At 38.5% G+C, this 20,389-nt stretch overlaps 2 protein-coding genes and 1 pseudogene across 3 annotated transcripts; all 3 read right to left on the bottom strand.

The window, feature by feature from the left end:
• Positions 1-1,717: 1,717 nt before the first annotated feature.
• LOC147498677 (uncharacterized) lies at positions 1,718-13,166 on the bottom strand (annotated as a pseudogene). Its single transcript, XR_015196953.1, has 10 exons — positions 12,857-13,166; positions 9,734-10,058; positions 7,194-7,963; positions 6,708-7,030; positions 5,913-6,618; positions 5,660-5,829; positions 5,235-5,481; positions 3,803-3,947; positions 3,499-3,505; positions 1,718-2,106 (listed from the first exon to the last, which is right to left on the bottom strand). The product of XR_015196953.1 is annotated as an uncharacterized LOC147498677 (transcript).
• Positions 11,980-16,377, bottom strand: LOC147498678 (uncharacterized). Its single transcript, XM_086563317.1, has 4 exons — positions 14,333-16,377; positions 13,186-13,953; positions 12,599-13,061; positions 11,980-12,534 (listed from the first exon to the last, which is right to left on the bottom strand). Exons 2-4 carry the CDS (start codon positions 13,948-13,950, stop codon positions 11,984-11,986), a joined length of 1,779 nt encoding a protein of 592 aa, XP_086419443.1. The 5' UTR covers positions 13,951-13,953; positions 14,333-16,377; the 3' UTR covers positions 11,980-11,983.
• A 1,924-nt stretch (positions 16,378-18,301) lies between these two features.
• Positions 18,302-20,174, bottom strand: NFS1 (nitrogen fixation S (NIFS)-like 1). Its single transcript, XM_086560598.1, has one exon. It carries the CDS (start codon positions 20,121-20,123, stop codon positions 18,747-18,749), a length of 1,377 nt encoding a protein of 458 aa, XP_086416724.1. The 5' UTR covers positions 20,124-20,174; the 3' UTR covers positions 18,302-18,746.
• Between the last annotated feature and the right edge of the window lie 215 nt (positions 20,175-20,389).

Here is a 20,389-nt window from a genome sequence, read left to right on the forward strand (position 1 = left end):
TGCATAGAACAGATTTGAAGGCTTTTATGGATGATACTATGCCCCCTATGGCCTTAACAATGTGTGTATTGGGATTGATGAAGTAATCATAAGAATAATTCTCGTTTAGGGTTCTATAGATCTTCTGGTGCATTTCATGTATGGACAGTAAGTTCGAGGATGAAGTGATGTAGTATGGGGTTTACAGCAGACGTCTTAAAAGGACCAACTCCAAGTCTGCAACCAGTTTCTTCAATGTTGGATGGTATAACTGTATAATGCTTATTGCAATGAACAAAATCTAGTTGGTTGTGCAATATTAATTTAATTGCAAATCGGTGTTTGAAATGATTAAAGAAAACATAGCAGGAAGGAAATTAAGCAAGTTATCAGGGGTTTTTGTGCTAAAGACTGTAAATGAGCTTGCAAAGTGGAAGTGCTAAGTGCTAACTAACCAAGTGTTTTCTTTTCTGTTTTTTTTTTGGCTTTTTGGGTGAAGGACCAAGTGTTTTCTGCATGAACGGAAGAAACCAAGTCTTTATCTACCAAAAACACGCTTTGTTTAAGTGCTACTGCTGCCAAGCCTGCCAGCAATCTTAATGTTGACTGCCGCTGCTGTCATCTTGTGAACATGCTGAGATGATGCAGGTAAAAATGACAAGAAACGTCTTCGTCTGCTGATAGGGAATTTTCCTATGTCTTTGTATAAAGCGCTTTTATTTCAAGAGCAAAACCAATCCAAGGTGGCAATCTGCTTTTTGCTGTAGCCATTGCCCTGGCCGCCTTGAGGGTCCAAGGGTTCAACACAATTCTTTCGGCTTTCAACTTTACTCGTGACCTCAAAACTTAACAAAGAAGAAAGGTGCTCTAATCAGCACCCACAACATGGTCATGGTTTAGTGGAGCATTTTTCAGCGACAAACTAGATGCTTTAACTTCATCCTTGTAGGATCTGACACACCCAAGTGACTGTTCGAATCTTTGAGTTTAAGCATTTTGCTTTGGGTAGAAATGTAGAAAGGCAGAAAATCCTCAAACCAACCAGGAAAAGTCATCATCCACCTATGAATGAAGATTGGTATTTAAAATTCAGTAACGTAAGGTTATTTTACACCATTATTTGCAAAGAATAGAGAGATGAACTGCACGGCAGAAATGCTCTCTAACCAACAATTGTACCACCACTTTTCTTATTTCTAATTAGATTACACAGAACGCAGTCAGGACAGCCAGCCAGTGGAAGAGGTTGAGCGAACCTACCTCCACATGGCCTAAGAGAACCAAAACATAATAGATTGAACAAACACAGGATAAAATTTTCAGCACTCGAAAGTTTATTTTCCTGTGTTCCTGGGGCTTTAGACCCTTTAGGCTTTGGCCTACTCCTTTACACTCCCACTTGCGGCTTGCCCCATATGCAGAAAGTGAAGCTGTGAAGGATACACTCAGCCAGAAAGAAAAAAAAAGCAGAGAACAAATTTGGAGTGGATGGCGACAACTCCTCGTATCAAAGGCCCACAGAACAGCTATCCAGTTAACCACAACATTCTCAAATCTCAAACTTCACCTATCTTTGCAGAATTGGACCTCAAACAACACTCACTTCTTTCTCCGTGAGACCGTAACACTCGACAAGGTGTGCAGTAACGCGCACATTTTTTGCTAAGGTAAGTGGAAATTGTATTATAAAAAGTACTGTCAAAGATTAGGATAGCTCATAGCTAATCCATTCCAAATGTCAACTAAATCTCAAATATGTAACCTCCCATTTATATAACCATGGGGGTTTCCCATCAAGTACACGAGTTTCCTCTTCTTCTAAGTCAGCACCATGTTTGGCAGCCAAATTTGATTCCTTCCAAATATGTGACAAGTGGAGTGAGTTTAATTTAGATGTACATCTCTTCCACCTGTTGTGCAACTGCCAGGGAATACTGCCAGTTTTGAAGGCTGTCACTGCAGCAGAAGAGTCGAATTCTACCCAAAGATTCAACCAACTCATGCTAACTGCAAGCTCAACACTCTCTAAGATAGCCCGGCATTCAGCTGTATGGTTGTCTGCAATACTAATTCCCTTGCTAAGAGTGAATATAAACTCTCTTCTGGTCACTATAAAAACACTCAAGCCTGCATAAGAGCATAAACATGTAATCCAACAGAACTAGTTTTGCAAAGAGGCAAACAATAAATAAATGGGAGATGTATTCCTCCTCATAATGAAGCACACATCAGCTGGGACTCTTAATACATCTGGTGAAAATCTTAATCTCTCTTGTCCTGAGCTTAACAATGGAGTGCAAACAGATATACAATACTGATAAAAAATTGACCACTATAATGACTGGCACTATAATGACTACATAGTCCTCAATCACTCCTCATTCTGCCCTACATAATACATTTATAAAAAAGATGAAGCGGATGGAGCAAGATGATTAAAGTAAATAATACTATTATTTTTATATTGATACCCTGCATTTGACTGGTGACAGCTCATCCTGCTCAAACCTTTAAAAGTCAGTTGGGCGCCCTAACCTTGCTAGTCATCTCTGCTGCAAACTAATGGCATCAATAAGCGACTTGTTGGACAATTTTCTCTTTCTGGGGCAAACGAGACAGAGTAAGGGGAGGCGAGATCAACAAAACACAATGTCATAATTGAGAACCAAATGGTGTCACGGCCAGTGTTTGGACTGAGGAGATTGTAAGCCCAGGTTTTTTTCTTATTGAAACTCAACCACAGGAGTGGCAAAAAGTAAGAGTACTACTGGGAGAGACAAGGAGAAACAACACCCGACAGATCTACACTAGTTAATGATGAAAGAAGAGGGAGTAAAACATATCTTCAATCTTCTCATAGCATGTTAATTTATAATCAGTACGAGGGTATGACGGAGTTCCAGTACAAACTGAGGGAAAAAGAATAACTGATGAATCCTAATTTAAATGATAACCAAGAATATACTTCACGACAACCAAAGTATGGCACTTGAACGACGATGATGGTGATGATGTGTTTCTTGTTGCGTGTTTACACTAGAGAAGCATGAAAGCACAAAACCAAACAAGCATGGTAAACTTAACAGTTTTACATAGAGTTTCTATTATAAAAGAGTGAATAGCATGTTCAAAAGAACTTGTCAATCATTGGCAGAAATTAAAAAACTAGTGAAAATAATTATATCAGAATGTATGTTCAGATATCCTCTTATGTAACTTCTTATAACAAGGTCAATATGTATGTCTCCTAAAAGATTATCATACAGATACGTAACTTTTTAGGTACGAGCAAACACAAAATACGGTACATACATTCTTTAGAGCTTGTCATGTTCAAAGTTTTGTACACACTTTACAGGGTTGGTGTGGCTGAAGTTTCAACCTCTACAGTCTACAGGACGCCAACATCAGTGTCTAGTTATATAGGTAAGAACGCAGATATCAGATATACCAAAATTTGTCTTACATAACTACAATAGTCACATATAACTAGACATTGATCGCTCCTAGTATAAGTACCTATAAACTGCAATCATGCTCAATAGAAACAGTTTAAAAGATCAAACTTTCAGCCAAAGAAATAGTTGAAAAGTAAACAACATTAATCATTGCTGTAGCTACACTGCAGTGAAAAAGATACCTGCACTATTTTGTTGTTAGAAACCAAACACATCCTTATGCCGCAGAACAGAGCTTTCTCATCAACCATCTCTTCCTTTTAGTCTGACATCTCTTACTTATTATCTCTTCCTGCTCATTGGTGAATATAGCTCTGTGGGACATAGGAGTACTAGAAGATGGTAGGCCTTCCATTTCTCATTACGTGGATGTCATCTTTGTGAGTTGTCCTGTGACTTATATAATCATCTTTTGCACCATTAGTTATGCCTCCAAATATTACACACAGATCATCAAAGTATGGTACCGGTCTAATTCTGTACTGTCGTGCGTCTGGGTGTGCCTGCAGCCTGCAAGATTCATATATAAGATATTTGATATCATAATAAACCACACATCTGCTTTGAATCATAATTTCTCTTGTCCTGAGCTTAAGAATGTAGTGCAAAGTGCAAACACAGATAACACTAATACACAGTTTACCATTATAATGACTGCACCATCCTCTTTCCTCCCTAAATAATACATCAATAGGTAATAAAAGCAGATGGACAGGATGATCATAATTAATATATTACTATTACTTTAATATTGATACCCTGCATTTGACTGATAGCTCATCGCTCGAACTTTGTAAAGTCAGTGGGGAGCCCTCTCCTTGCTAGTCAACTTTGCCGTACCTATACTACGCATGAAACCAAATTATGGTGCTTGAATGACCACAACGACAATGATGTTATGCTTCTTGTTGCATCTTTACACTAGTGTTCTCAACATTTAGTCTTTTTTGGGTAATAATAACACAGAATGTATGTTCAGAAGTATTCTATATATTAAATATTATAACAAGGTCACTATGCATTTCGCTCACAAAGAATTACATACAGATACGTAACTTTTTTAAGTAGGAACGCAAACACGGCACACATATTTCTAAGAGCTTGCGTTCAATGTTTTGCATACACTTTACTCGTGATTGTCTAGGTTTACAGGGTAGGAGGAGTGCTAGAAGTTTCAACCTCTACAGGATGCCAACATCTGTGTCTGTCAGTGTTATACGGTAGCATCAAGACACGGAGCAAGTTCAATATCTATGAAGTGTTCAGCTGAGGAAAGAAGGTCCACTAGGCTCAGCAGGTGCGAACTTGCAGATACCACACTCCACATACTACAGATTTTCCGATTAGATTGTGTAATCGGTATTACAGGCTATATTATGGTTTGTTTTGGCTTTTGTGTAATCGAGCACTTCTCCAGACTTACAAAGTCTATCACTGTACATTCTCCCCCCGCCCTTCCTAGTCACCCCCATACAATATACACTGTTTACCTAGCAATAAAAAAGGTAAAAACACATCTATCAGATATACCACAATTTGTCTTATACAACTAGATCCCACTATTTTCTACCTTCATAGAACCATCCACACAATTATCACATATAACTTAATAACTACATAATGATCACTCCTAGTATAGGTAGCTACAAATTACAATCACGGTCAAAACAGTTTAACATATCAAACCGCTTTCATCCAAATACATAGTTCAAAAGCAAACAACACTAATCGTTGCTCTAGCAACACTGCAGTGAAAAACATACCTGCACTATTGTTAGAAATCAAATACTCCCTTACGCTGCAGAATGGAGCTTCCTCATCAACCATCTCTTCCTTAGTCTGACATCTTAATGCCAAAGAGATTTTAGCCTTTTTCTCATCCTCTAAAAAGTCACAAGCATCCAACAAAAGGTCTTCGTCTATGTCTGGTACTGCTTGAAGTGCGCTCATCACATTTTCTACCGATATAATGTCATTATTCTCTTCCTTTTTATCTTTCAATGATTTAAAAGCAGTTTCCATTTGATGAACAGAACACACCATACTTCCAACATTACAATGTCACGATTTTTTCTTTTGTTCAGAAGCAGATAGTGACGAAAATCGAAGCTTGTTAAGATAAGTAGATTTATCCATGTCCCCATGCAAATATGATGTCTCTTCCTGCTCATTGGTCAATTTATCTCTGTGGGACATAGGAGTAATAGGAGATGGTAGGCTTTCAGGCTTCAGAGTTCCCCCCATTTCTCATTACGTGAATGTCGTCTTTGAAAGTTGTCGTGTGACTTGGATAAGAATCTTTTCCACCGTTAGTTATGCCTCCAAATATTACACACAGATCATCAAAGTATGGTACTGGTCTAACTCTGTACTGTTGTGCTTCTGGGTGTGCCTGCAAGAATCATATATAAGCTGTTTGTTATGGACATAGAGACAGTCATTGAAGTCATAAAATTCGAAGAGAAAGCAAAGCACCTTGACATAATTATCTCACACATGAACATCAGCTGACACCATTTCCAGCATCTCATCAAAATGAAACCCACTATGGCCAAGAAGATTTTTTATGACACTGTATTGTTTCCTCAAAGATTTAAATCCATTATCCAAAAAATCGTGGTCATATTGAGATCCAAACTTTTCTCTGAACAATGAAGTCATAAGCATCCATGCTTCTTGGTTAATTGAAGGGCAAAGCATGTTGCCTCTACGTACATGGTCTAGCAGAAGGTTAACATAATAACGAATCATTGATCGTGTCCAGGCAACCCTGGAACGATTACCACCTAATGTTTGCAATATACTTGGTACTGATTCAGTTACAAACATAACCTCAACAGGGACAAGTCTGTCACAAACATTCTTCTCTATTTCCCTCACTCTTATTTCATAAGGAGAAGTGTCCATTACCTCGTCTATGCTCCTCCGTGCCATATCCTCTCCTGAATGTGATGAATCCTCTGAATCTTCAACCAAATATCTATCTGCACTAGGTGTACGTGGAGATTGTAGATCTCCTGATGCTTCAGCACTACCTGTTCTTGAGAAATCAACATGGAAAATTTTCATGGTTACGTAATTGGTCGCATGTTCCATCTGCAAGCGCATTTCCATATATCTTGCACAAATCATTATAATATGGCAATACTTTTGTCCTATAAGATCGTTTCTCGGGGTGTACCTGCATTACCATACATAACCCTATACCGAATCAACAATGTCACAAACATCAAATACCGAATCACCATCCAATTTAAATACGCAAAGTACCTTTATATAATCATCCAGACATCATCTTTAGCAACCAGCATTTGTCGTACTCCGTCCCAGTGAAACCCCTCCTGTGAGAATTGCTGTAATCTCCCTCAAACTTTTGCACCGATTTTTTAAAACATCCTTTTCATATTGATATCCAAACTTCCGGTTAAACAATGCAGTCATGTGCACCCATACTTGTTTTCTAAGTGCATTATCAATCATGTCCCCTTGACGAACTTGATCAACTACAAGGGCAATGAAAAACTGGTCCATTGACGGTGTCCAAATAGTCCTCGGCCGTTCACCACTACTCGAGTTCAGTCCATCCATTTCTTCTACAAATACAGAATACCTAACTATGTCAAGCTTTTTTAGCTACTCTATTCGAAGCGAATAATTCTACGAGGACTGGAGTTACGTTACTAATCATGCATTATTAGCTAAATGATCAAATACCCAAGAAAAAGAATGAAGTAAAAACTAGTATGAAGGTAATACCTGTAAAAAATGGAAGAATATTGACGACCAAGAAGATGAAATGAGGACAGCCTTATTCCAGGACCGAGGAAAACTCATTCTGATTAATACAATCCTCTTGCATTGGAATAGAATCTGCATCCTCACATATTCTGCAACCTCACAAAAAATGGTGCAGAATTGGATTCGAATACATGTCGGGTATGTGTGGTTTTGTTAGTATCCAAACATAGTGACTTTTGTTTGTCCCGACTGACATGTATTAAGCATTTTTTTTTTGGCTAATGGGAGTAATGGGTAATTTTGATTAAAATTGGAAAAATGTATAGAGGGAGAAACAAAAGAAAAATAATACACTTTATATATCAGGTCCTTAAAATGGGTTTCCAGGAGCTACTAAACTTGTCTGTAGTAGGTTCTGCTGCATCTTCTGTTTGCATCAGGAAGTGTGGTTTGCCATGCCACCAAGCTTTAGTCTTTGTCGCCAGCATGCATCCTTGTCGAGCACTGCTTCCGCTGAGAAATTAATCTCCTTCCAAGCACTTTACTCTTTGCTTTGTGCCACACACTTTTGATTTTCTAGTGGACTTCATCAAACTGATAAGCATTGACAGCAGCTTTTGAATGTGGTTCAACCCATATATTTCTCCATCCCATACTGGTGGCTTGTGCAACTCCTTCAAGAATAGCTTGGTAGTTAGCATTATGGGCTGTATCCACACCCATTCCTCCAGCTCCAACACCAACACCATGAACCCTCCCAGTATGATCTCTGCAGATAAATCCCCATCCTGCAATGCCAAATCATATCAAGTTAGCACTGCTTTGACATAATTACACCATAAAATGCTCGACACAAATGCGGTTTAAGGTACTTCATTTCCTATGCCGGACCATACTCAACGAAGTGTTTATTTAACAAACTGAGCAAATATATTGTCTCTTTATAAAAGCTAGAAGATAGCAATCAATAAGATTGCACAGCTAGAAAGATAATCAACAACCTTGTTTTCCTACACAACACATATAGATCACTTCTAATAGTCTTCCAAATCTTGATGAGTTCCAACACTGCCATGGAAGAGCTTCAAAATCATTTATGATCTCAACAGCCCATAAAACCCGACACAACTCTAATATAATTTACTTTATCTCAATACCTGCAACTTGATATGACCTCAATTTTATAGCTTGTAGCTTTTGCAAGAAAACAAACTACTTTATTCAGCTTTAAAATAAGTTCACAATCTTAACTTCATGTCTTCACCTAATGTCTGATCATCCCTCCATAACTGCATGAATTATCGGCTTCGTGACAAAAATTTAGTTATTCAAATGTATCGGTAAAGATATCCCAAAATTTTAAATCAAACTCACTCGCCCCTCATATGGAATTCATTACAATCGTCAACAGAGGTTAATATTTTAAAAAGCAATCATACCAAATTGCAACAGTGAAAATCCAATTGGATCAGAATTCATCTTTACATGTAGAAAATCCTAATTTTGGAAAAGTTGAACATGGAGTAGTAAACAAATTTCTTGTATTTAGTAGGAAGAGAGAAAATGAGATCGAATCAACACCTGACTAGAAGTCCATCAACAACAACAAAATCACTTCCCAACTCCCTGAACATTAAATTACTACCACCAACAAATCCTACTATTACTAACCATAAATCTTAAACTCAAAAACCATAAGCGTGCGAGGAAACTACAAAGTTATTTCCTATATACCACTTAAAATTTTAAACCTAAACCTATATTACTGAAACTATGAAACAAAAAGAACCTGTTCATTGGAAAAAATAACTTGTTCGAACAAATGATACCTATCCCACTTCCACATATGGATACCTAACCAAAGACTACACTCAAAACTTATTTGTAAAGGATCCTCTAAATCTGGTTCCATGAAAACACAAATTTGCTATTTGGTTCGTCAATAAAATGATTAGAATAAGATGAAAAAAAGAGAGGCAAAACCGTAATGCTGACATTCCTATTAAACAAATATAATTGTGGATAATCTTAAGTTTTAGTAATACTAATAATTGTTATTATTCTAATACAGCTTGCTGGAGAAACTACAGCCCAAGCTCAATGCTAGATAGTAACAAAGTGAACATTCTACTGATTAGGTACCAAATTGATAGTTTGATACCATAAAATAGGTAGCTCAATCATCAAAATTTGGTGAAGTTTTGCTTGTGAAGGACTCTGCAATGTATTCTTTTGAACAGAAAACCCACATACTCCATTCACCATAGCTACATGGTCACAGGACTACACATAGTCACATTCCTAGATCAGTACATATCTAACTGACGTCCTCTACTCACTCACCTTCATTGTAATTCATAAGATATCAAATTTACATAGACTTACATAGACGCAGTAGTTTGTAAGTAGTTGATTTAATTGGTATTTGTAACTGTAATCATGGTCAAAATGAATGGTACATTTGATCACAATAAGCCATAATTCAGACTTACCTAATAGGATACCATAAGACAAAGATTAATAAAATTGAGAATAAAATAAACAATACAAAATCTAACCTATAAAAAAATTGGAGAGCGCACCAACCCAGTTCCATCATGTACGTGCTGAAAATTTCCAATAAGCAACATACAATCAGGCTTGTCGACCAACCCATTATGGTTTGGAGCAATTGGTGTGACACACGTCTATAACACGTGCAATCAAGAAGTGGAACGGCTCATTAAGAAGGCACAGATCAAAGCTTGTTGGTAGAAACTGGTGATCAAAACACAAAGCTGCTCACGAATCAAAATTTGAATCTTAATACCTGGAATATCCAAGACCAGTCATAAACACGTATATATCTCAACGCTATTTAAAAGATCCACAATTTCATCAGACCTGAAACAATGACCAAGATAATTATTAGAAAATGAGAGTTTGCAATTCAATAATATAAAAACCAATTTAAAGTGACGCTTCTGGGGAAAAAAAACTGATGACAGTCCATAAGCCTGGTCAGAGGTTTCAATATTTTCTCTTAACCACTAAAATTTTCAAAACCACACTACCCACTGTTTCAACCAGTGTAGTCAAGGCGCACCTCAGGCACAACACTCTCTCTGTGCCTTAGGCGCAAGGCGTGGCGCGCGCCTTATTAAAGTGAGGCGCATAGTAATAAAAAAATATATATAACAAATAAAAAATAAAATAAATATTAAATATGACATAAATTATCACTGATTTGCTTAGCCAAACATTAAAATTAATTCTATGTAATTGTAAACATGAAACCATTGAGCAACACCCATAAAATCCACGAGTCAATTCCATACCATTGTAGTCATTTAAAAGAAAATTCTTAAGCAATAAGTAAATAGCAAAATAAAACTCGTATCTCTTAATACAATCTAACTCAACTTCAATAAACTCGTAAATACAATCTAGCTCAACTTCAATAAATTAAAAGAGTGAACCAATCGAATTGAGCCAAAGGAGTTCTTCACGAAATAGAACACGTGATTCAAATTTTGGAATACATACTGAGCCACATCTCTTTTCATTCCTGTCCACCAATACTGGCGCTTCAAGTCCTGCTACATCTTATCACCTCCCGGATGAATAGCAAGTGGTGATTTATGTGCCTGGTCTAAAATAGCCATGCGAAGCTCATCATTAAAAGGTACGCATAGCCTCTCTCGGAATCTCAAACCACCATCAGATCCAACAGTGAAATACTCTACTCCCTGATTAAGTAATTGAGTAATCCTGTCTCGCATCAAAGGGTCTTGTCGTTGTGCTTGGATTACCCTAGTAATGAGAGTGGGTGTGACCTTCACACAAGCTAGGAAAGCTCTAGACAACTCATCCTCTGTCCTGGAGGCCTTCCATTCCATGGACATCATGTCGGCGACCATCGCTTCCGGTCTTCTGCTAAGAGCATCGGCAACTACGTTTGCTTTACCCGGGTGATACTGAATGGTAAAGCGAAAATCCATAATGTACTCTTGCCATCTGAGCTGTCTAAGATTAAGGTCCTTCTGGGTAAACAAATACTGCAAACTCTTGTGGTCTGAGAATAAAGTAAATTTCTCTCCCCACAAATAATGCCTCCATATGCACAACACAAAGATAACTGCAGCAAGTTCCAGTTCATGTGTTGGATAGTTCTTCTCATGTTGCTTTAGCTTTCGAGAAGCATATGCAACTACTCTTCCCAATTGCATAAGAACACCGCCAAGCCCTTGCAAAGACGCATCAGTATAGACTTCGTATTCCACTCCACTGGTTGGAATGACTAATACCTGTGCAGTGGTCAATTTATCCTTGAGCAACTGAAAGGCTTGCTCACACAAACTGTCCCAAACAAATGGCACTCCTTTCTTGGTCAAATTAGTGAGGGGTTCTGTTATCTTCGAGAAATCCCGAATGGACTTCCTATAATAGCCTGCCAACCCAAGGAAACTACGGATCTCTGTCACATTAGTTGGTGGAGGCCATTCTAGTACAGATGAAACCTTTGACGGATCTACTGAAATCCCAGATGAAGATACAACATGACCCAAATATCGGACTTCTTCCTTCCAGAATTCACACTTCTCATACTTAGCAAACAACTGATGATCCTGAAGTGTCTGTAAGACTACTCGTAGGTGTTCCTCATGATCCTGTTCTGACTTAGAGCAGATGAGGATGTCGTCAATAAACACAATCACAGACTGATCCAGATATGGCCTAAAGATCCTATTCATCAGATCCATGGAACACAGCTGGTGCATTCGTCAAACCAAACGGCATTACCAAGTACTCATACGACCCATACCTTGTCAAGAAGGCTGTTTTTGCAATATCTTCTTTCTAACAAGGAGCTGATGAAATCCAGATCTAAGATCAATCTTAGAAAAAACTTTAGCACCTCTCAACTGATCAAGTAACTCGTCAATCCTGGGTAAAGGACTTTTGTTGCGAATAGTCACATTATTTAAGGCTCTATAATCAACACATAATTTGAGGGTGCCATCTTTCTTTTTAATAAATAACACTGGAGCTCCCCACGGCGAGGTACTCCGTCTGATGAGACCCTTATCAAGCAACTCTTGAATTTGAGACTTGAGCTCTCTCAATTCAAGGGGTGCCATCCTATAAGGTGCCCTAGATATAGGTGATGTGCCGGGAACTAACTCAATGCAAAAATCAATCTCTCTCTTTGGCGGTAGTCTAGGGACTTCGCCAAACACATCTACAAAATCCTGAACTACAGGTATAGAAGTTATAGACACATCATCATAATACACTATCACGCATAGCATACAAATAAGCCTTGGAGGTCTGCCCCACCATAGGCGTAACCACAAGCAACATCTGGTTTCCAGAAACACGGAATATCAATGCTCTATAAAAGCAATCAACAACAACATGATAACTAGTTAACCAGTCCATACCAAGAACAACAATAAAAGCATCTGTATCATATACGAATAAGTCCGCAAGGAACTGATAACCTCCCATATCTAGAATCACATCACGACATATGAATTCTACCGTGAATCCAGCCCCTGCCGGGGATGGTATACCAAATGTCTTCCGACATGGATCTAGTTGGAGGCCCAATCTAGAAACCACTTTATCAGATATGAAAGAGTGCCTGGCACCCGAATCAAACAACACATGCACTGGCATATCAAAAATAAGTAACGTACCATCAACAGTCTTCGCAGCTGCCTGATCATCTCTAGGAATCCTACCATAGACTCTGTTCTGTTGTTGCTGATTTCCTTGTTGAGGAGGTGCTGGCAATTGTGGCCGAACCTGTGGGGGTGGCAATGGTGGCACTGGTGGTGCCTTCAGAGGAGGCCACTGAGGAGGCATCTGTGGCGTAGTACGTCCTTGTCCACCTTGTTGTTGCTGAACATTTCCCGCCTTAGGACAAAATCTCGCAATATGCCCCTCCTCTCCACAAGTATAACATAATCGATTACTACAGTCTTGACCTGACCCTCCTCTGAATTTCTTTCCCTGCTGGAAATTATGGTGCTGCTGAAAAGTAGAAGGCCTCCCTGCTATCTGGGTGGTCTGTGCTCTTAGGTGGACACTGCTCTTTGGCCTGCCGGGAGTCCTTTTTTTTTTTCTGATCTGCTCTTTGTTGTTCTAACAGTAATGTTGTGTTCACTGTAGCCGCATGTGTGGTATACGATGGATTTGCATAAACAGCTGATGCCAATGGGCCAATCAAGCCATACCCAAACCTCAGTCTCCTTTTCTCCTCCGTGTCAACCTCTGCAGGAGCAAATACTGCAAGCCTGGCAAACTCTCGCTTGTACTCCTCCACTGTCATGTACCCCTGGGCCCTGTCCCTGAGTGCCATAAACTCCTGCCTTAAAGATTCCCATTTTGCAGAGGGAATATACTTGTCTAGAAATTTCTCTTTAAACTGCTCATATGTAATAGTGTTGGCATTCAACCCTGCAGATGTTGTAGTCCACCACCTCTGAGCGTCTCCATACAACTTAAACACTGCAAGCTTCTGTTTGTACTCAGACGAACACTCCAACGGTCCTAGATGCTTCTCGATATTTTCTAACCAATCCTGAACATCTGTAGACTTCACTAATCCTGAAAACTGGTCTGGACGTCCATCCATGAATTGCTTGTGGATTTGAGCCCATGTTGGTTGTCTTGGCTGATTATTGTTCTGTTGGTTGGCGATAACTGTGTTGATAGCAGCTTCAACAGCAGCAGCAATCATCTCTTGCACTTGAGACTGACTAAAGGATGGTCCGTTATCCGTAGCCATCGTCTGTTGAAAACAAAAGAAAAATTGTTGAAGGTTATGTATCTATCTAGCGCACGGAAACTCTATTACGAGTATGCCCCCACATACTTGTGCCCTAGGACACTTGAACTTGGTTATGCTCTGATACCAAATGTAACACTCCATAAATTCAAAATAGGTTCGTCATCCATAATATAAATTTAAGAAGCATTAATTGTTAAATATCAAATTTAGCATAAAAAACTCAAATATAAGATAAATATTTGCAAAACATTTAATCTCATAATTGATGATCAAAGGGTTTAGCATATAGTCTTCTCAAATATATTTACAAGTCATAGCACCTCATAAAGAATCCCTTTCCAAAAAGCCAAAAGAAGAACATATGACTCCCGTTACGTACATCTAATTAAATGTTAGGAGTCCTTTGAGCAAAATAAGTCCCCAACTCTCATGCGTGTATCGACCTTAACAAGGTTGAGTTCAAAAACCTACAACAACTATAAGAGGTTAAATCTCAATATAAGCAAGCTTACCCAAAAGCTTAGGACCTACTTAGCAATGGAACCATCTTTTGGATATTAGTTAACACTTCATTTAACTTGTACTAGCAAATGATTTAGAATTAATTTTCAGCACTACACATGATAAGAGTACGACTTGTAATACTTAATATCAAAGGAAAATGGTTATCATTAACCATGGGTAACAAATCCAAACATAAGAAACTAAAAAACAAATATCTTAGAAACTATGACAAGCCCACGTCCCGTAGCTCTTATTAACTATGGCTACAGCGGGATCCATTCATCAAATTTAAACCACGATAAGCCCATGCTCCATAATACTTATTGATATCGACTACGGCAGGATCCTTTTGCCAGAATCAACCACATACATATAGCACACTCATTCACTTTAACAAAACTAAAAGTGCAAATAAACATGAACATATATAAAATAAAACATCACATGTAGATATTGAAAGTCCACTAGCTGCAATCACAATCAAGTGTCATAACATGCAAAAAAATAAAATGACATGATCAAATTTCAGTAATGTCAGAAAAAGAGTTTGTGGTCTGCGCAGTCTTGGTAAACAATTCATATAAAATTGAATATAACTCCCAATTAGTCGAATCCAAATTCTAAGAAATCCAGACACAGATTTAGATTTCTTCTCAAGAGTAAAATGGAAGATTCTTTCTCTGAAATTTCGAAAAGTCTGTACAAGCAGAGAGTAAAAAATTTGACATGTTTCTTGTGTCACAATCCATTAAACCCTAACATGATTTTAACATACTCAACGAGAAATAAAATAAAAACGCTTAGATTATGATAAATTCATAATTTGTTTGTGCAAAAGAAAGATCTAAGTACTAAGCACCTAAGCACGAGAGTAAACTTGCCTTAAAGCATGATAATCAATGAAAAAGATGATCTCCTCCTCTTTCTCTCCCCAAAGCTCTTTTTGATCTTTCACGGTTGAAGCTTGTCGACCAACCAGTATTTTAAAGTATAACAACTTTTTTGTTTAAACATTTAGACTCATTGCAAGCGGAGCGCAAATTGTGAGACAAACATTGGACAATAAAAAATTTAACAGCTTAATAGATTCCATTAAAACGCAAATAAGCACCTTACTTCTAAACAAAAGTCATTCACTATCAATAAAAACATTGTAGATTCATAAAGGAAGGCAGATAACAAAAATGAAGGAAAGTGAACATTAAAATCTTGATAAATCAAAACATTTTCTTCAACTGTGACAATTGAGTAAAAAGGATATCCAAATTGATCAATTGACAGAAGAATGCACAAATACATGTATTTGACAATTAGTCCAATGATATATGCAAAAACATATATCTAAGTCCCCATAAAAAATATCCATTGATACTAAATCATGTCAATGGTTCATAACTAACGCAAAGCATGAATGCCTTCAGTCACATTGACTCAGAGTTCAATACAAAACCGGGCAAATGAAGCAAAAGTGTGCCGTGGCAAATGATAAATAAGAATAGACCAGCAGAGGAATTTGACAGGGTAACCAAATTCTTTCCATTTTTCTCCTCCTTGGTAAGTCCAACTTTTCCAGATTCTGCTTCTCTTCACATTGTTACATATATAATCAAACATTGCAAACACTATACCTTTTAATTATGACATATTTTTGAGTCCTATATAGAAATTTCTTCAGGCAATTAAAGGTAAAAGCAATCCATACCTAGGTCTGCAAGCCAAGATACATGCTAAACACCTTAAAAACATTGCTTTATGTCCATTCTGTTATAAGATGGTTCTTGTACTAGTACAAGCACGCCTGCATGAAGTTTTAAGCCATCTCAACAAAACTTTATTTGACAGTAAAAGAAAACGGGCCTCAACCTCTTGAGTGTTGTAGTGAATCTCCACAAATTCATCCTTTAGATGTTAGATTTTTTTTTTTTTGCTAAGTAAGTTAAAAATTCTATTAAAGAAAAGGATTATACAAGTACATTAACAGGACATCACTCCCCCTAATCTACTTGGTTCAAGCAAATCGAGTAAAGGTTTGGTAAGGCACCTCCCATTTATGAATCCATGGGGGTTTCTCATTACAAACAATTAACTGATCTTTCTCTAGGTTTGAGGCTTTTTTGGCTATGGCATCCGCCACGGTATTCCCTTCCCTCCATATGTGAGAGAGATAAAAGAAATGTAGTCTCTTCATGCAATTCTGCCATCTGACGTTCATCTGCCACGGCATTGAATTGGAAGTGTAAGCAGAAACCGCAGATGAGTCGCGATCCGATTCCACCCACACATTCACCATCCTTTCTCAATAGCGATTTCCACACTTTCCAAGATACCAATGTTCTCGCCTAATAACTTGTAGCCACCCTTTTCCACGAATTAGCAGAAAATTCCCATCCTGATCCCTAAAGGCTGACCCATACCCCGCCTGACCTGGATTACCTTTAGCAGCACCATCGGTATTAATTTTGATCTGACCATAGGCCGGCGGCAGCCAAATGCCCTGCTGGACCCTCGGGGCTGCTGTGGGTCTCATGCTCAATCCCCAAGTTCGAGTAATCTCCAGTTCTTGTAAAGAGTTATGGGTGTGAGCTGTCGAGAGAGTAGCCGCAATATGGATCTCTTTTCGAATCTGATTGAAACAATACTGAAGTGTGGGAGTTCTTCCTTCAAAGTGCGCCCTATTTCTGACTTTCCAAATAGCAACCATGCCACCACTAACTGCCACCGTCCACAACTGTTTCAGAAAGGGACTCACTTGTTGGGACCGACTTATTGCATCTCTGCTGTTTCTAAAGCCTGCTCTGAATTTGAACTTTCCCGCCAGCCAATTCCAAGTCTTATCGGCAAAATCACATTGCCACAAGAGATGGTTCAGGTCCTCTTCTTGCTGTCCACATAGCTTACATTTTGACGCTAGCTGGATGCCCTTCTTCTTAGCTGCTAAATCTGTCGCTGCTCTTCCACTATAAAGTTTCCAAGCGTTAGCCGCTAGCTTGGGATGAGTAAATCGATTCCAAACAGCTCCATGCCAATGAACCCTTACTCCTTTATTTCTAATAGCTTCAAAAGCCGAGGCTGTAGAGAAATCACCCTTTAACTCAGGTAGCCATATTAGTGTATCCTCCTCAGCCCTCTTCATGTCGTTAATGCTTAGACCAGCTTTTTGTATCAGCTCCAGGATAGCAGGTGGGCAATATATGTGACCGTTACCAATGATAGCGCTTACTCTAGAGGAGCAGCCTCTGAGTTCCTTGTCGGTAAGATGGAGTGCTTCCTGGATCGAGCGTGTGCCTGCCCATCTGTCCCTCCAAAAATCAATCCTACTGCCTGACCCCACTACCCATTGGCTTCTTGAATCGATATCATTCAGGGCTCTCCTAATCCCAGGCCTATCATTTAGATGTTAGATAAGATTGCCTAAAACTTGCATGTAGTTCTACACGAAGTGGAAGGTGGAGTGAGTTCTTATGCAGCTATACTAACTCATCAATCTATCCCAAAGTAAAAGCTCTTCAAAATGTTCCAAGGAAGTCTTCAGAATACGAAAACAAATAATTGAATGCAATTGAGTGCAAAGAAGTCCTTCTACATCAAAATACCGTTCATTTTTAATTGCAACTACCTATTTGATTAGTACCTTATAATAAAACATGTCTTCATAGCAACTCTCCTACTACAACAATGAAGTAAAGCAAGGGGGGCCAGGATATGGAAACTGAAGAACAGACCAACAGTGATACTGCACGGGGTCATCAAAATTCTCCCTATTTTTCTCCTTAGGTTAAGTTGAACTTTCCAATACTCTGCTTATTCTCACACAATTCAGATATTCAAATATTGCAAAGCCACATCACCTGAATTTTTTTAAGTTTTCAATTCAGCAACATACATTTCATAAAGATGGACATAAATAAAAAAACTTAAAAGGTATACCTAACACAATACGAATTTACAAAGTATATCCAACACTTCAAAAGTAGCACAATTATTCATACCTAGGGCTACGAGCCAAGAAACATGGTAAACAATGCAAAAAAACTACTAGACATCCATTTTGTTAGAGAAACATAAACAGACAGAATCACAAGAGTAATTAATGAGGTTCGTTGCAAGTGGCATGTGATGTGATGACCTGGACTGCAGTTAACTGTGCTCCACACTTCAGAGGAGTCCATGTCTACTCAGTTCTGTTCTCCATATCTTCTCTGTTATACATATCTTCTGATCCAAATATGTTTCTCTTGATTGTGTACATATCTGTTATGCTTATCTTACACTTAAGGATTTGACGCATATCAGTGTTGTGACCATTGGATATTCTTAATATCTATCCCTTCCTTGACCATTTCATAAAGAGGGCTCATATCTCTCAACTTCTCCACTTGTTTCACAGTAAGCTCCACTGCACGATCAACCTCAGCCTCTGTAGTGAACCTCCCAATGCCAAACCTGATAGATGTATGAGCCATATCCTCCTCTACTCCCAAAGCCCTCAAGACATAAGAAGGTTCCAGACTAGCACTAGTACAAGCACTCCCACTTGACACAGCAACCTCCTTCAACCCCATAAGCAAGCTTTCCCCCTCAACATAAGCAAACGAAATGTTCAAGTTACCTGCATACCTCCTCTCAGTGCTTCCATTCACCACAACACCATCAATCTTACTCCTAATACCATTCAACAACCTTTCATGCAAACCCTTTATCCTTTTCTCATCGTATTCCATCTCCTTCATAGCCAATTCACACGCAGCACCCATACCAACAACCAAAGGAGTCGGAACGGTCCCACTACGAATCCCTCTCTCTTGCCCACCACCATTCATCTGTGGCTCAACCCTAATCCTCGGCCTTCGTTTCATATAAAGCGCCCCAACACCTTTAGGTCCATAAATCTTATGCCCACTCAATGACATCAAACTAATATTCATTTTATCAACATCAATAGGAACTTTCCCCAAGGCCTGCGCAGCATCCGTATGAAACGGAATACCAAACTCCTTACAAATTTTCCCAATCTCTTCCATAGGTTGAATCACACCAATCTCATTATTAACCATCATAACTGAAACCAGACCGGTATCGGGCCTTATCGATTTCCTAAACAAATCAAGATCCAATATACCATCTTTCCCAACAGGTAAATAACTAACATCAAACCCTTCTTGTTGTAAATGCCGACACGAGTCAAGTACACATTTATGCTCAGTTTGAGTAGTAATAACATGTTTCTTCTTCTCTCTATAAAAATGCATAACCCCTTTAACAGAAATGTTATTTGATTCAGTAGCACCAGATGTAAAGACTATTTCTTTAGGTGAAGCTTTAACTAATGAAGCAACCTGATTTCTAGCTATCTCAACAGCAGAATCTGATTCCCAACCATAAAGATGTGTTCTTGAGTGTGGATTACCATAAAGTGATATATTATAAGGTAACATACAATCTAGTACACGTGGATCAACAGGTGATGTTGCTTGCATATCAAGATATAAAGGTCTACCTGATATTTTCACCCCTTTCATTGAAATACCACCTTCTTCTTCTACTACTGTTGCTATTGTTGCTGCTGCTGCTGCTGCTGCTGCTGATGTAGAAAAGGGTTTTGAGATAATGGGTGTTAAGGTTCGAAGCTGGTTTAGTTTTGTGATTAGAAGCTTTGATGAAGCCATTTTTGAGGCTGGAGCTTGTGTTTTTCGGTTTTTTGACGAAAATAATGTTTATCCGACTTAAGCAAATTTTCGAGATTTATACGTGAACTAACATGTGACACGTGTTAGGGCTAAATATTGGAATATGGGTTAAGGGCTTTGGATATTTAGGTGTGGACTTGAGATTTGTGAGTGGGTACTTATTTTGATTGGGCCGGACTTTGTGCTTTAAGAATTTGTTTTTTAAGTAATTGCAATTTTTCATTTTTTTTCGCCTCAAATCCATT

The sequence above is a fragment of the Coptis chinensis genome, chromosome 5, assembly GCF_015680905.1.
Source record: "Coptis chinensis isolate HL-2020 chromosome 5, ASM1568090v1, whole genome shotgun sequence".
NCBI classification, from domain to species: domain Eukaryota; kingdom Viridiplantae; phylum Streptophyta; class Magnoliopsida; order Ranunculales; family Ranunculaceae; genus Coptis; species Coptis chinensis.